The sequence below is a fragment of the Micropterus dolomieu genome, linkage group LG18 (genome assembly GCF_021292245.1).
Source record: "Micropterus dolomieu isolate WLL.071019.BEF.003 ecotype Adirondacks linkage group LG18, ASM2129224v1, whole genome shotgun sequence".
Classification (NCBI taxonomy): Eukaryota; Metazoa; Chordata; class Actinopteri; order Centrarchiformes; family Centrarchidae; genus Micropterus; species Micropterus dolomieu.
The window spans coordinates 23,008,365-23,025,331 of NC_060167.1; the positions used below are offsets into that span (position 1 = coordinate 23,008,365).

Consider the following 16,967-nt stretch of genomic DNA (forward strand, 5'->3'; position numbering starts at 1 on the left):
TCCATATAGGAAATGTCTCTTAATTATTCATCCCTTAATTGGCCCTGAATGGCATCAGCGCGCTGTGTGTCAACCATGCGTTCATTAATAACATTACTGTGCGACCCGGATCTGCATGTCCAAGCTAAGATTAGTTTAACTGCTGTTGCCACTATGTTTGTGTGTGTGGAGGGGTGTGTGTGTGTGCGTGTGTCTCTGAGAATGATATGACACCCATGCCCATGGTGATGCACAGGCTGGTTCTGTTTTGATCAGTGGTGCCTGGCATTGGGGAGGGGGGCATCGAGGTGAGGTGGGGAGTCTGAACCTCCCACTGGTACTGATGAAGACGAATGAGCTAACAAGACATGACGGAATTGCTTTTGCAAAGAGGGGGGCTGAATGCTATATGGTGATATTGTGTTGAGGGCGGCTAAAGGAGCAGGTTGATTTATTGTTCCAGCAGCAGATAGCCACCGTTTACCTCCCCTCCCTCCCTACTTATTCACACAGACCCTTCGGTCTTTAATTACAGCCCCCAGCCTCCTCCATTCTCTCATCCATGTCCTTATTAGAAAAGTCATACCACACATCATACATCCATGCTGACAGAAGACCACAGTATATATGAGACAGAGCCTGAGGAGGGAGGACTGGTGCCCAAAATGTCATGGCCATGTTGATTTTGCATTCCATTACCACCTTATGGTCAGGAAAACAGGGAATAGATACAGATATTGGGGAGAGTAATGAATCCAGGGAACTGAAGGTCAAAGGAAAGAACTAGGAAAAAATAAAACAGAATGGATGAAATCGAGGAGAGGAGGAAAATGGGCAGATTAAGATATGTACATAATAGGAAAGAGGAATATTGGGTGACAAATGGAGAAATAGAGCAATCCTCAGAGAGGGGAGGAGGGGTAAAGACATGTTAAATGGTTTGGGAGGCCTGAGAGCAAGGTGGAGCCCGGTGGTCTAACCTGATGAATTCATAAAAGCCCTTTGGAAGAGAGAGGAGGAAAGCAAAACAATAAGAAAATGCAGAAATTAAATAAGAAAAATGGAAAGTTTGAGCATTAGCTGTGAGAAAAAAGCAGAACCAGCAGCACTTATTGCCATGCAGGCCAATTACAGATGAGCCTGTTTGTTCTAAAAATGAATATAGATCATCTAAGTACATAACACAAATCTACCCTGCACCAATAAGTGGACAAATAGCCGTGCAGGTCTACACTAGTAATTCTCTGCAGCGAAAAAAGGCGAGGAGAGGGGGCTCACCCCACACAATTTATCACTGCATTGCCATTCTCTCTCTGAAATATCAGCCTATTAAAACATTCATTGAGATGATTAAACTGCAATAAAATCTAACAAAATTTCCACTGACACTTTCAGTGCATGATTTATTAGGCCGAGGCATGGCATGTGCTTCTCGGACCGGATAAACACACAGAGAAGAAAGATCAGATGCTGCTGCCACCTGTTGGCAGACGGTGAGCTGGAGGGAGTTCACTCAGGTTTTTCAACAGAATCGAGACTGAAATAGAGCAAAGTATTGACATTAAAATGACTATTTGATGCATTTTGTCTTTTTTTTCTGATTACTTTTTAACACATTAGTTTTAATACCGTTCAAGCAATGCCAAGTGAGTAAAGACTTGTTTTCAAAATATACAATTTTTGTTAAATTCATGTTTCTTTGATATTTTGGATACTATTTCACAGTCCATTTTTCAGTTTTATAATTTTATATTATGTTTCAGTGTTTGTTAATATTAGTAAGTGTTTGAAAATAATTTTTCTGAAATTTCTGACACCAAAGATAGAACCAACACCAAACTATATCTTCATTACTGATTACTCTGACAATTATTAATGGATTAATGGATTAATTGTTTGGTCACTAAAGCCTAAACTGACATATTCAGACTTTTTACTGTTATAAACTAACAAATCCAGTAAATATTCATATTTGCGAAGATGAAACCAGTGATATTTCTTTGCTTAAAAAGTGAAGATGTTTTTATATATACATATGTATTTTTGCCGATTGACTAATCAGTTAATCTACTAATTCAGCTCCAAGACAAAGACGCCCCAGTATGATCATTCTGTCTTACTGCTTATTAAAATGACAAAGATACTTAGTCACAAGTTGCAATATGTGGAATAAATCATGAATGGGGAATTAGGCAAAACTTGCCATGAATATTAACTTTATCGATAGATAACAAAGGCAACAGATTGTTACAGGTTGAAAGAGAAGAGAAAGTGTTGGAAAGACAAAATAAGTGTATAGGGCATTAGGTAAAAGGTTTTGGAATGTATAGTTAATATGCAGCTTCATATGTCAGAGTAGTTTCTTTATGCAAATTTTAATTACATGTAGCATTTTGGAAACAATTTTGCAATCTTTGAGAACTGTGTTACAGTATATGTCATTACCTAGCAACCTACAGTATATGTCACATAATTGGAGTGAGGGGTCAGACTGTAACAGTATATCCAGTCCACATTTCACTGCATTTGCTGAGCTGGGAGTGTTTTGTGTTGAACTAGTGTTGTATTGATCCATATGGTTTATTACAGGCTGTGCGAGTGTTAATACTGTCCGGGATGACAGGAGGGGGGATTACCTGGAAATTGAGCTATCGATCGGGGGTTTGCCTCAGGAGAGGGCTACATGTCGCTCAACCCACCAGAGGCGCACAGTCTTGGAAAGATGTTGCACAAAGAGCGAGCAAAACAAACACCACCTGAGATGTGTGTTTATGACAAGCTGCCTTTTGTCCAAAGTGATGTATCTGCTTCGGGGCTCATTCTGCTGGTGGGAAAGTGCGGTGTTAAAGGAGCAAGCTGTGGAGTCATGACCTTCACAGACGACGTGAGCTGATGAATCCCATCAATAGCAAATCACTTAAATAATTTAAAACCTTTTAAACAATCATAATGCATGTGCTTGTTTGCGTGTAAGTGTGCTCTTGTACTTCTATCGCTGGGATGAATTTGAATTTTAGAGGTGGTGGGAAATGTTTAATAAGTGAAGACATGTTGGCCGATACCACTTTTTCAAAGGCATTTTAGGGTTTAGGATTAGAATTAGGTTTAAATTATTTTAATTTAGGGATGAGTTTGGGTATATTGTTGTGATGGTTAAGGTTAGGGACTAGAACATGCATTATGTCAATGAGGGTCCTCACAAACTCACATAGACTGTGAGTGTGTGCATTAGGGCTGGGTATCGGTACTCAACAGGAATCAAGTGAAATAGCCCATCAAGTAGTATCGAAACATCTTCAGTCAAACAAGTCCTGCATTCGATCCTAAACTAACTAAACTACTAACTAACTAACTGAACTACTTCACTCCTGCTCTCTCATTCAAATGCAAAAAAAATCCCAAGCTGTCATCCTTCCTCTGATTATACTACTGTGTGGAGGACTTAATTAGGATGAGAAGCAATCTGATACATTTCCCAATATTTTTATATAACAGTTCTTTAAAATAAAAATGAAAATGAACAGATCACCTTGTTTGTCCATAACAACAATAAAAGTAATAATACCAATCAACTAGTATGGCTTAAACAGCTTTTTACGCAAGGTATCAAATGAAGTACTCAATTGTTATCTGTATCACTTTAAGTGTACTAGTTTTGGTACTGGTATCATAAAACTTTAAACAACACCCAGCCCTAGTTAAGCATGTAGTGTTGCATAGTGTGTGTGTGTGTGTGTGTGTGTGTGTGTAGTGTTGCATAGTGTGTGTGTGTGTGTGTGTGTGTGTGTGCGCTTTCACATTGTCTGCCTGTGTTTCACTGCTGTAATCTCCGGCATGAGAGTCACTCCAGTGTCATGGCCACATTGCTGCAAAGCTCAGCGTCTGCTGAGTGATTTAAAAAACGCTGACCCCATATTACTTCACACCATAGCCATACCGCCATACCGTCACTTGTTTCTGGAGACATACAGTGATGGAGTTCACCACATTTTTCAACAAATATAACTTGATTAGACTTTGCTTTCTCCATAAGGTCTCACAGGAAGTCCTAATATGACACAATGTGGTGTATATGGGAATATTACACATTGTATGACTACTGACTGTGAATTTAGCCTGATCTGTATCTGTAACATTTTTACATTTGTATGTTTTATATATAACACTATTGCACAAAAGTAAACAAAGGTGTTGATTCAAGCGTGTTTAGAGTCGGTAGTTTAGATAGATAACACTTTTTTGATCCCCGAGGGGAAATTCCCTTGTTACAGAAGCACAGAGGAAAAAAGACATTTAAAGTACTATATGAATGACATAAAAGAAGAGAAGAAGAAATTAGAGCTGATATAAAAAAAAATGCTATGTATACATACATTACATGCTATACATTAAAATATCTTAGGCCATAGTACAACTCCAGCATGTGTGAACTTTACAATTTATACATTATAATATAACATAATATAAGTCATGTTCTATACAAGATATGTGCAGTATATGTTCCATAATGTATCCATAATATACAGTGATAAAATACTCAACTATGAAATATATATAATGGAAATGGAATATTGCATAAAAATATAAAAGCACTACATCAGTAATATAGTATTATTAAATTATGATACAAGTAAAATAAAAGAGCATTAGATATGTTACTATTTCTTATAGTATTACTCAGATAGTAATGGTGATATAAATGGGATGTTGAACAATGGGCCACATTAAGCCAAAATCATCTACATTTAAAGATGTTCCTGTTATTTTGTCAACATGCCTTTTGTTATACTGTTATATCACACAGTAGTGTATTGTGTCAATTCATGCACAACAAGTAGATATCTGAACATCCGCCAGCATCACTGCCCTCTGATTATTATTATAACACTGGTGGATTGTATCGGATTACCCGCCATGCTTTAGCAATGAAGGTCATTAGTCCACAGTATCAAAGCTATTAATAAAGATCAGATGCAGAATGGTTTCCCAAGAAGAGAGGTACTGTGAGGATGTGGTACCCAGGCGTCCTCTCAGCCCAGTGGCTCCTCTCTATTACACTGCTGGCCTGTCTGCTCTGGCTCAGAAAGAGAGGTCAAGGTATGCATACGGTGTGGATATCTGTGTCTTTGTGTGTTTGTGACGGGCCTATTGTGCCATTTCAGTCTGTGCTCTTATTGTGTTTGAGTGTTACTGTAATAGAGGCCTAGTCCACAGATTGCCTTAGAATCACTTGGGGAACTTTTGACATTTCATTTGGAATATATATATATGACCTGGTATATATAAATATATATATACCAGGTCATAAATACACACAACGTGTTTTGACATGTTCAGTAGGGATGACTGTGCAGTTTCACGGTAATGGCAGCAAAAAATGGGGAGTGGTTCCTGTGTGTTTTATAGATAGCCGCACTGTGTCTGCATCCAGACGTCCTGTATCTATTTAAAGACAACTCCAGTAAGCTGCATGCAACAGACAAGCCTCCCACTCTCTCTGGTGTCACATTGATGCTTTTGCAGGCATTACTGTATCCCACAGTGTGCATTACATTTAATGTCACAGAGTTTATATTGAGCTTCAGATGCTTTAAGGTTTGCATGCTTGTTGTTGTATTTCTCATATAATATATGATGATATACTTGATTAATTTTAATATTACATCATAAAAAGAGACTAAATTAAAGTAATTATTTCTGCATTCTTGGTCCTTAAATTAGCTTCACTGGCAGCGACGACGAGTCAAAACCATCCAGATACACACATAAGCCCATATCCACATCTAGGTGTAGTACTGTGCTGTATCCAATTACTCATCTCATTCAAAATTCCAGACATGAATAACAGACTAACAAGATATAATGTGGCTGCTTGTAGAAGAGGAGTCAATTAAAATGGCAATGTAACTGACAGTTGTGTCATGGAGGGTTGGGGCATTGAGTTTTCCTCCATACAGAAATTAGTTCCACAAAGAAATTACAAACAAGTACAAATTGTTTTTGTATTTTTTATTATTGACTTTGTGAGTGGGAGCCATCCTTTTATAATACCCAGAGGTCTTGTTTATGTGCGAGAAATACAACATCAGTCTTTATTGAACTGGACATATCTGACTTGTTGAATGCATAGGAGACTATTTGTGTGTTGGGGGCGGTGGGAGGTTGGGGGTTGGGGATGTTAGGACAAGATAAGGCAGGTGGGAGTAAATTAATCTGCCATGTACAGATAGAGGATGTTACATGGTAATCAGAAAAGCTTTAAGTAACAAAATGGACAGAGAAAATGCTAAGGAATGATGCAGGAGCATGTTTTCTTATTTTGTTGAAAAGATCCATCATGTGAGAGAGATGCTGCCTTGTACGGAGAGGGTTTTATTTTATATTAACCACTGGTGAATCAGCTACAGCCACACTACAGTTTAGGCTAGATCACTTTCAGGGTAATGTGTTATGTTTCTTCTTCTTCACTTGGTGATGACCTCTCAGCATCTGAATGTGAAAGCAAGATGTCCTAGAGCTCTGTTGCAGCGGGGGATGCAGGTAAGCTAGACTGCAATTAAAGGATCACTATTAGTTTGAATATGATGTGTGTCCCTAAAGACCTAAGAGATCACCTCATCGTATGATCAATCACCTACAATTATTGTAAGGTAAATAAAAAACAAAGCCAAAAAGCATGTGTATATTTGCTGCTGTACAGACTGGATTTATACCTGCTGTTGATTTGACAGCCGATAGCAATGTACAATAAATAAGGGTATGATAGCAACACTGAATCACAGTGGATGTTGACAGACTTTCATGACGCTGAACAAAAAACCCCAGACATTTGGCGTACCTGAATGGAGGTCACCATTGTGCAATAAAGGTATAACAAAATCCAACAACTAACAGCTACTTATTTCTGGCAAAGACCGCATAAAGAAGATATTTCAAACAAACCTGAGATAAAAAATAAATAGATAAATAAATGGCACTCATTGCAGAATTGTCACATGTTAAACAAATCTTTATAAAATTGAATTGGAAATCAATGTCCTTTAAATGTTTCATGAAAATAACCTTTCAACAGACTTTTGAGGATGTTGCAAAATTATAGAAATCTGCTGCTGTTTGCAAGTTCAACCAGGAAGATGTATTTTACCCCACACAGTAAGCTTATAAGCTAAATGGGGATGGATTGAAATCTGCAATGTTAATACCCTGCAGAGGTCAGGGTCCATTTACTCACAGTCCTCATGCATCTTGAAATAGGAAGAAACAGTCCAGATGAGAAAAGGCGATACAATCTATAATTTAGTATAACTTATTTGAATTTAATTTAGATCATTTTCCACATATTTGTATTTGTGAGATTTATATTGAGGAAGATAAGTGTAAAAAAATTACATCCACTCTGATTCAATGTTGTAAAACAGTAAAATGTGAAAACTCCAAATAGAGGAGGGGGTTTGAATACTTTTAATAGGCACTGTCTATGTGTGTGTGTGTGTGTGTGTGTGTGAATCTAAAAACATTTGCGCAACTATGTGTGCCTCAGTGTCTGCCTCAGTGTCTGCCAAGAGGATAGTTAAGCTGTGCGCTTTTGCAACTGCTATTACTTTCCATAACAGGCAGGCTGAGTTAGAGGTGAGGGGCAAATACTCCACACAGTACATCAGGGTGGCAGGGATTTTTACACTCAAGGCCTCCTTTCCTCAGCCAGCTTCAGCTCCAGGACCATGGCACAAAAGGCTCCCATTGACCCCACCAAGATGGGAGAGGGTCGGGCGATTGCGGTGTTGACCTCAGGAGGCGATGCCCAGGGTAAGTGGATGGTTTCCAGGGTGGTATGTGAGTGTGGAGTTGCCAGCGCAAGGCACGTCTGCTGTTTGTTTGCCTCAGCAGGTGGTTTAAAGGATGTGGTGTGTGGGGAGGTCACTACTTAGTAACTCAACAGCAGGATTTAATTATTTAGTATTTGAGATGTAAAGTAAATCAGAAACTTAGAAATCTAGAATCCAAAACTTGATGCATCTTGAAAAGTCATTGGTTGTCTTAGACAAGTACTGCAGTCTACATAGATCTCCATAGTTTAAGTGCATCATTTGCTTTTTGATGTTGTTAACAGTTTAAACATCGTTTTATATTAGGTAGCTATACCACTACAAATAACACATATCACTCATATACAATCATGAATGTTAGTAATTTTGACTATTCATAATCCTTTTCATTACTGATAGTAACAGTGACTTCTCTGTGGAAACAGAGCTATCATAGCTAACTAGCTCATAGAGCTAACTTATGGGAAAGGGCAGCATGAATTCCTTCACCTAAAGGTGCTATGACCACAGAGTGAGACATGCCTCTCCCCTGACCTTTAACTTCATGAGGATTATCTTCACTGTGACCTTTGGGAAGTACATCAGTGACCCCAACCCCGTGGTGTGAGAGTGTGACACAGTGAGCTATCCAGTCTGTCTGTTTTTCTGTCTTTATGAACTTTATAAGACCAGTGTGGACAAGTGTGTGAATGCAAAACTGCACAGCTTGCTAACCCCCACCCTTCTTCTTCTTCTTCAACTTTCCAAAATACATAATCCTCATTACAACTGTACCTTTTTAGTCTTGATGTCCTTAAGTCCACGTTTCTTGCTCTTTCCCTTCCTCCTCTCTCTCTAAAATACTGTATCTCTTACGAGGACTAATTATAGAGACATGACCTTTCTGTCATGTGTTTGTAAAGCAGTGAGGTGGCCGTCCTTATCTCCCTTTCGCTCCCTCCTCTTTTACACTGTAAGTGGAGATGCTCTTGGCACCCTTAAAGCTAATCTATCCACATCTTGTCCTTTAAGCGACCCGTTGTGTATTGAGAGTGCAGACTGAGGCCCAGTTGCCTTTCATGGAATACAAGCTTGCCGCAATTGCTGACAATTATAACAGTTATAAACAATAAAATTACAGGTAAAGGAATTGGTCTGGTGTTCAGTAGCTGCAGCAGGTTAATGTAAAGGCCAAAAAAAGAAATACTAATATTATTCAAAGTATGAGTTCTGCAACATCCATGCACCATAGCATCAAGCAAATTAGAGGTTTAGAAGGACTATCAAATTATTCTATCTATTGGACTATCAACTATTCCTTGCTAACTTGTTGTAAACTACACATACTTAGATGTAAAACTACCCAAAACCCACCTAAGTATAAGTTGCTCATTTAAATGTTATATATCGTCTTTATACCCATTTCTAAATACTTATGAAATTGCAGAAACATGAGCACAAACTACTAAAATACAGTAAAAACAATAACAGTAACTTATTTCACAATCATTCTTTCCACCTGTGTGTGCTATCACAGGGTTTCTCATATAGTTATAAGGGCTAACACTGTGCCTACAGGTATGAATGCAGCTGTGAGGGCCACAGTTCGAGTGGGACTTTACACTGGAGCCAAGGTGTATTTTGTCCATGAGGTAAATACTGCTTTTGAATTTTAAGTTTAGATTATTCAGTTAATTGTTTAATCTGTACAATGTTAAAACAAATAGAACATTCACTTACAATGCCCACCATTAAGTTCCCAGTTCTCCTGGTTAAATTGACTGTAAAATAAACAGAAAAGCTACACATACTCACGGCTGAGAAGCTGGAACCAGCAAATGGTTTCCATTTTTTCTAGAGAAATTACTTAATTGAGCAATTAATCAATTATGATATTTCCAGCACTTTTCCATGGACTAACAAGATCAGCCTTACCTATAAATAATCTGCAAATCCCAGTATAATTAACAAAACACGTGTTAGACTGAAATAGCTGCTTGTGCTGTTTTTTTGTTTGTTGACAGGGTTACCAGGGTCTGGTGGATGGAGGAGACAATATTCGCCCTGCTACTTGGGAGAGTGTGTCAATGATGCTACAGCTGGTGAGAACAAACACAAAGATGCAAAAGTATATTTAACTATATGTTTATTAATTCCACTCTGTTTTTAACTTGTGATCATCACAGTAAGGTGGGATGGATGCTCTGTGTAACTCTAGCAACTCCTTCGCCTCTAGAGTGCAGTTCTGTAGGTCAAATGGTCATTTAAATGCCAAAGTTCGTTAAATAGCCTTAGACATGAGCACTTAGGTTTCAGAGAATCCTCCCCCTTCTCCTTATCTGTCTCCCTGTGGTTCCTTTTTTGGTACTGAAACTCTTCCTCCTTGCCTGACATCAGGGTGGGACTGTGATTGGTAGTGCCCGCTGTCAAGACTTCCGTACCAAAGAGGGACGCACCAAGGCCGCCTGCAACTTGGTCAAGCTGGGCATCACCAACCTGTGCGTGATTGGAGGTGACGGCAGTCTGACGGGTGCCAACCAGTTCAGAACAGAGTGGAGCGAGCTGCTGGCCGACCTGGTCAAAGCTGGTGAGAGGCATGAGCCCAAACTGTACTGTTCTAAGCAACACAACCTCAAATCAAATGTCTCTTTCACACGAATGCCCTTCAATGCCGATGTTATGGCACAAGTTGCAGTTCGTTTAGACATGTTGGTTGTGTTTAGGGGTACTATGACACAGGTTTCCCCGTGTCATGTTATGGTCAATTGCAGAGCTAAAGTAAGCCAGAGGTGACAGCCTCTCCAAAACACTAGGTCAGGTCTGTCTCTCCTCTCTGCCTGCTTGGTCGAATGACTGATGTAGCTGTCTTGAGACGGATGCACTGCTATCTGTAACCCAAAGTCGAGATTTATCTTTATTTTGTTTCATTACAGACAGACAGACTGGCATGTGGTTTAACTTACTGTGTAAGTTAGCATCTTGATTTGAACCAATATCCAATAGACTCTTCACACATGTAAAGAGGGGTGAACAACAATCTCATTTAGACACTCATTTAGTGAATCTCTTTAGGTCTAGGAAGGACAAATATCCCTAAACAGGAAGTATCCTTCAGATTGGTGCTGGCATCGCATGTATTCACACTCAGATGCTGCCACTGCATCTCCTCGACCGAGCTCAATAAACAAATACTTTGTAAGTCTTCATCAGTCTTGTCTTCTTCCCACCTGAACTTGGATCACTTTTTTTCATAACATTGGTTATTCATTGTAACATGATGTACTTTCTCATATAAAAGTCAATATTCAAATAACGGCAGAGTCACAAATAATAGGTAGGGACAGCATGCACAAATAAAGGCTGATTGGTAATAAAACATATAGTAACATTTTGTATAATGTGAATGTGAATGTGAGTTGTGTCATACTCACCACTTTGCTGCTCTGAGTTTCTCTTTCTGAACTGATGGAACTAGTGCTGAGGAAATAGACATTACAATACTGAATGTGTGAAAACAAAAGGTAAACATGGAGGCTGCTGAGTTTGCATTAACTGGGGAACAGGGCAAATTAGAAATCCTTGGCCACTGTTTAAGAAGTGACTACATCTGAGAGTGTTGTATTTGTTTTAATCTGTGCTCAGGTAAGATCACCCCAAGTGAGGCCAAAGGTTCCTCCCATCTCAATATTGTTGGCATGGTGGGCTCCATTGACAATGACTTCTGTGGCACTGACATGACCATCGGCACGGACTCTGCGTTGCATCGCATCATAGAGATAGTGGATGCCATCACCACCACAGCACAGAGGTATGCATTGGACCATTCACGCAATTATTTTTGACAGACAGACCTGCCATGTTAGCATGAGACTTTTGACATGAAATGTGTTGTTCTGCAGTCACCAGAGGACCTTCATCCTGGAGGTAATGGGTAGGCACTGTGGGTGAGTACAACCTGCGTGTGTGTGCATTGTGAGCAAGAGTGGCATGGGGGTTCATTTATCTATGCGGAGGCACAGAATTTGGTACTGTAACTGGGTGGTTTCAGAGGCTTTTACATCCTACTGACAATTATTTTTATGACACAAGTCAATAATATGATGTGAAACACCAGCTTTGGATGCTTACTTAAAAAAGTTATCACTCAGTGTCAATTTTGCAAACGCCACTTGAACCCTTGCTTATGACTCTTTACCTACAGATACCTGGCTTTGGTGACAGCTCTGGCCTGTGGCGCTGACTGGGTGTTCATCCCAGAGATGCCCCCAGATGAGGGATGGGAGGAGCATCTGTGCAGAAGACTGACAGATGTAAAGGCCTTGCCCTGCATTGTCTTCAATGATTAATTTGACTGTGCTTGTTGATCTTAAAGGTTTTCTCTGTCCCTCTCAGCAAAGAACCCGTGGCTCCCGTTTGAATATTATCATTGTTGCAGAGGGAGCGATGGACCGCAAAGGTAAACCTATCACATGTGACCAAATCAAACAGGTCAGTAATGGCAGAAATCCGGTATATCAGCACATGTCGGCTTTTCATATAAGACAGACTGCTTATAAAATCATAATCTCTCTCTGTCCAGCTGGTATCAAAGAAGCTAGGCTTTGACACCCGTGCCACCATCTTGGGCCATGTGCAGAGAGGAGGAACCCCTTCTGCCTTTGACAGAATCCTGGTAATACAACCACTGCCCCAAACATAAACATATTTAAATATTAATAAACGTTTATCTTATTTATTGTTAACAATGTGAATAAACACAAGTGTACCTGCTTCTCTAAGTGTCTGCTTTTTGATTGTCATGATTCAGGCCAGCAGGATGGGTGTGGAAGCTGTAATGGCTCTGCTGGAGGCCACGCCAGACACTCCTGCGTGTGTTGTCAGCTTGTCTGGAAACATGGCTGTCAGGCTGCCCCTCATGGAGTGTGTGCAAGTGGTGAGTCAGATCTCTTCCATCTGCAAAACCAATCGAATGAACTAACGAATGAAGATGACTTGATGAGTTTTTTAGCTCTCCTAATGACATAGATGAACACTATTTAGCACAATATGCTGATTCAACTCTTTTTTTTCCTTTTTGTCTTTTCACCTTCTGTCACATCAGACCAAAGATGTCACCATAGCCATGGCTGAAGGGAGGTTTGACGAAGCAGTGAAGCTCAGGGGAAAGTGAGGCATGCCCTTTTTTGTTATCTATTTGAAATTCTCAAGTGTTGTGTTTGAGTTTCAAGTGTCTGCACATCTCTGCTCATTTTCATGACAATAGGAGCTTTGAGAACAACTGGAACACTTACAAAATGCTGGCTCATGTGCACATCCCAGATAAAAAGGTCAGAAACTACATTTTTACTGTCTTATTGTGCATGAACTGTCTCAAAATCAATAAGTTCTGGTGGAAAATACAGTTATTCTGACTGACATCTCTGTAAATGTGCCCATGCCAGAGTAACATCAACATTGCCATATTGAACGTGGGAGCACCGTGTGCTGGAATGAACGCTGCAGTTCGTTCAGCTGTCAGGATCGGGCTCCTCCAAGGCCACCAGATGCTGGCAGTGCACGACGGCTTTGAGGGCTTGGCTCATGGAATGGTAAATTCTAGTTAAACATACAGAAATAAACAAGAAGGCTCTACCTGTCACAATAGTAAATCCGCTTTACAGTGTTAATGAATTGCCTACACATGCGAAGGAGCATGACGGAGCACACACTCTGTCCCTGCACAGATTGAGCCTATCGGTTGGTCTGGAGTGGCAGGATGGACTGGAAAGGGGGGCTCCATGCTGGGCACAAAGAGGTGGGATGTTAAAAAAACCCGCTATGTTGACTGGTACAGTAATATCAGTGAATGGCTCAGTGTTTTTAAGTGTACACTGGCAGTGTTGCTTTTATTTTATTCTTTTTTCCCCTTTTTATAAAGGTCCCTGCCACATGAGTTCATGGAGGAGATCAGTCTGAGCATCACTAAGTTCAACATTCATGCTATAGTCATTATAGGAGGCTTTGAGGTGAGCAGCTAAAATATTGAGGCTTTGCTAAAATAATCTTCCTGAGCACAGCCCTTACACTAAAACCCAGTGCGTAAATAATAGTGAAAGTAATTAAATTGATTTCTCCCCCTTCTTTTCCGTCTTCATTAGGCATTTGTTGGGGGTCTGGAGATGGTGCAGGCTAGAGAGAAATACGAGGAACTTTGTATTCCCCTTGTCGTTATTCCTGCTACTGTCTCCAACAATGTTCCTGGGTCTGACTTCAGTGTTGGCACTGATACTGCGCTTAACACCATAACCATGGTAAAATTCTTAAAGAATACAAAAAGACAATCCAAAAATGACATCTTACTCATTTTCTTCTTCTTCTTTCGCTTTCTTTTTCTCCTTTTCAGACATGCGACAGGATCAAACAATCTTCCGCTGGCACCAAGAGAAGAGTGTTTATTATTGAGACTATGGGAGGATACTGCGGCTACCTAGCAACCATGGCTGGCTTGGCATCTGGAGCTGACGCTGCTTACATTTATGAGGAGCCATTCAACATTCATGACCTAGAGGTCTGTCCGTATGAATGTATAAAAGAGAGGAAGCTAAGAGATGCCTTTAGTGAGAGATGGATGGAGATTTTTTTACTCATTGGTCTGATGGTTGATTTGTTTGTAGGTGAATGTGGAACATCTGGTGGAAAAGATGAAGACCACAGTGAAGAGAGGACTGATTCTGAGGTTTATGGGAATTGGCCATTCTACATAGAATAAACTTTAAAGCTCACTGTGGCTTCCTATCTCACCTAATTTTCTACTTTTGGTTTAGAAATGAGAATAGCAATCCCAACTACACCACAGACTTTATCTTCAACCTGTACTCAGAGGAGGGCAAGGGTGTGTTTGACTGCCGGAAGAATGTACTTGGACATATGCAGCAGGTGGGCCACTAGATGAAGATGTTGTGCACAGACTCATTATATTTGCCCCCCAATTCAATTTCATATACGTTATGAAACACATCCTTTCTTATTAGGGGGGAACACCAAGTCCCTTCGACAGGAATTTTGGCACCAAGATGGGGATGAAGTCTGTGCTGTGGTTGACCAACAAGCTGAAGGAATGCTACAGACATGGTGAGGACATGCTGTAGACAGTTATTGTATGGTTACCTCCTGTGCTCCCAGTGCTAATATTGACTATGTTTTTAACCTCAAAACCTCCAGGTCGTATATTTGCCAACTCTACAGATTCAGCCTGTGTGCTGGGCATGAGGAAGAGATCTTTGGTCTTTCAGCCTCTGGCAGAACTTAGAGAACTCACTGACTTTGAGTAAGACTTCATTTCTATCCTGTCAATCTCTTTTCTTGTCGCTTATTCTCATCTGCATTGTTTAGTATTTACTCAAATTGCAAAGTTAGAGTTCGAGTGATCCAAACCAGGATTAAAACAAAAGTAATTGTCCTTGACAGCTAGTGAGGAGTCCAGTAAAATGCCCAATGCCCATATAGTTAGCTAAAGAGCTTAAACCAGCTTGTTGTGAACTTTGCCCCTAGTGGTCACAAATTTCTTGATCCAGTTTAATTAAAATCTTACATAAATTAATTGACTACTAGGTTTTCAAAATTTTGATCTTTTGTTTTCACTTTCCTCACTGACAAATGTTGTCCTACACAGACACCGTCTTCCAAAGATACAGTGGTGGCTGAAGTTGAGGCCCATCCTGAAAATCCTGGCCAAGTACAAGATCAGTCTGGACACCACTGAAAAGGCTTCGATGGAACATGTCATCAAGAAGAGAGGCTTAGTTCCTCAGTAGCCTTTCTGTGTGATTGTCCTTGCCTTCGGAACCTGATTCATGATGACCTGACTTTTTTCTGTTAAAAGCACTTTATAAAGTCTGTCCCTGTAAAGTGCAGAACAAATAAATAATTAGAAGATAATATTATTAATATACAGATAATATTTATGTCACCAAAATCACAGCAAGTCTCACAATTAACAATCAAAAGCCACACAGATTATTCTTTTTACAGAAAACATTTACGCTGTGCTGTGAGGTACAAACTGAAGGTATTTGTGTGATGTAGTCTATTTTAGAGCTGTCTCCATTCACAGAAGCTTGTGTTTCCACGCCACTGCAGCTGCTGGACACCACTAAAAACTGTGGTGTTGGTCTGTCTTGTCTGTGCACCTCAACTCTACTTTCTGTCCCTCTATCTTTGTCTCAAATATAAATTAAATACGCATTTCCAATTACCATCTTTTTTTCCATTTCGATTTCCTGTCAACTATACACACTTTTTAAGAGAAATCAGGGTTCTCATCAAGCAGTGTGTCCTGAAGTGCCGATCCGTTGGATGGTAAATCATTTTTTATCAGAATTCCATTGCGAGGAAATTGACTTGGGTCCAAATTTGCTCAGGCATTGGCATTAGAAATCATTGCAAATTGATAAATACTTGGACCCTATTCTTTGTATGTGAATAAATGAATTAGAATGGTTTGAGGGATTTTCTTACAAAACAAAAGATTATTGTTCTGCTTAATTTCACTAACTCTTTTCATCAACTCATGGAGCTCTGCATGCTGTAAGACTCTGCTTGTATAGCCTATCTATTTGGATTCAGCTCATTTGTGGATAGGGCTGCTACCTGACACCCAGAGAGCAACCCCCTGCCTGAGTTGGATCTTTACCTGTCTTCCAGCATGCGGCTTCTAAATCATTCTGAAGCTACTAGATGTGTGACTGTTTTAAATAAATAGCTCAGATTAAAGCACACAGCACCGTTCTTGTCTGTGACCTCCCTTTACCCTCTGTTCTGTCTTTTTGTTTAACTGTTCCCTGTGCCTTTATCATCCACAGGCCTAGTAAATAGTACTTACAGTAATGGATCAGCCCTTGAGATGGCAGTAGGGATTCCACCAAAATGGAAATCTGTAAAAGCTTGTTATGTGGCTAATGAAAAAACACACCACTAATAATAAAATTCCTTGAGCTTTGGGATGGGAAGTTTAAACTTGCTTCAAACACTACATTTCTGCAGAGGCCCAAGTGAGGAAGTGTGGACCTGTGCCCTCTAGTGGATATGTTCCAAAAAGAAATGTTTATTCATCACTTTCCCCCAATTCGTCTTTGCAAAACTGTTTTCTGTCGTGTGTCATGGGGACTATGAGCGAACAGCAATTTTCAAATCCTGCCACTAATT

General features: G+C 39.9%; 1 protein-coding gene across 2 annotated transcripts; it reads left to right on the forward strand.

The window, feature by feature from the left end:
* Positions 1 to 6,319: 6,319 nt before the first annotated feature.
* Positions 6,320 to 16,540, forward strand: pfkmb (phosphofructokinase, muscle b). 2 transcript variants are annotated; one of them, XM_046029206.1, is made up of 23 exons: positions 6,320 to 6,519; positions 7,681 to 7,785; positions 9,363 to 9,436; positions 9,809 to 9,886; positions 10,182 to 10,371; positions 11,427 to 11,592; positions 11,684 to 11,728; positions 11,986 to 12,094; positions 12,177 to 12,272; positions 12,364 to 12,456; positions 12,592 to 12,717; positions 12,886 to 12,950; positions 13,048 to 13,111; positions 13,226 to 13,372; positions 13,508 to 13,578; positions 13,702 to 13,789; positions 13,922 to 14,074; positions 14,167 to 14,331; positions 14,438 to 14,499; positions 14,588 to 14,699; positions 14,795 to 14,894; positions 14,985 to 15,090; positions 15,436 to 16,540. In XM_046029206.1, exons 2-23 carry the CDS (start codon positions 7,701 to 7,703, stop codon positions 15,575 to 15,577), a joined length of 2,337 nt encoding a protein of 778 aa, XP_045885162.1. In that variant the 5' UTR covers positions 6,320 to 6,519; positions 7,681 to 7,700; the 3' UTR covers positions 15,578 to 16,540. The 2 variants fall into 2 exon arrangements, with proteins under 2 accessions (XP_045885162.1, XP_045885163.1); XM_046029207.1 differs by lacking the exon at positions 7,681 to 7,785.
* The last annotated feature ends 427 nt before the right edge of the window (positions 16,541 to 16,967 follow it).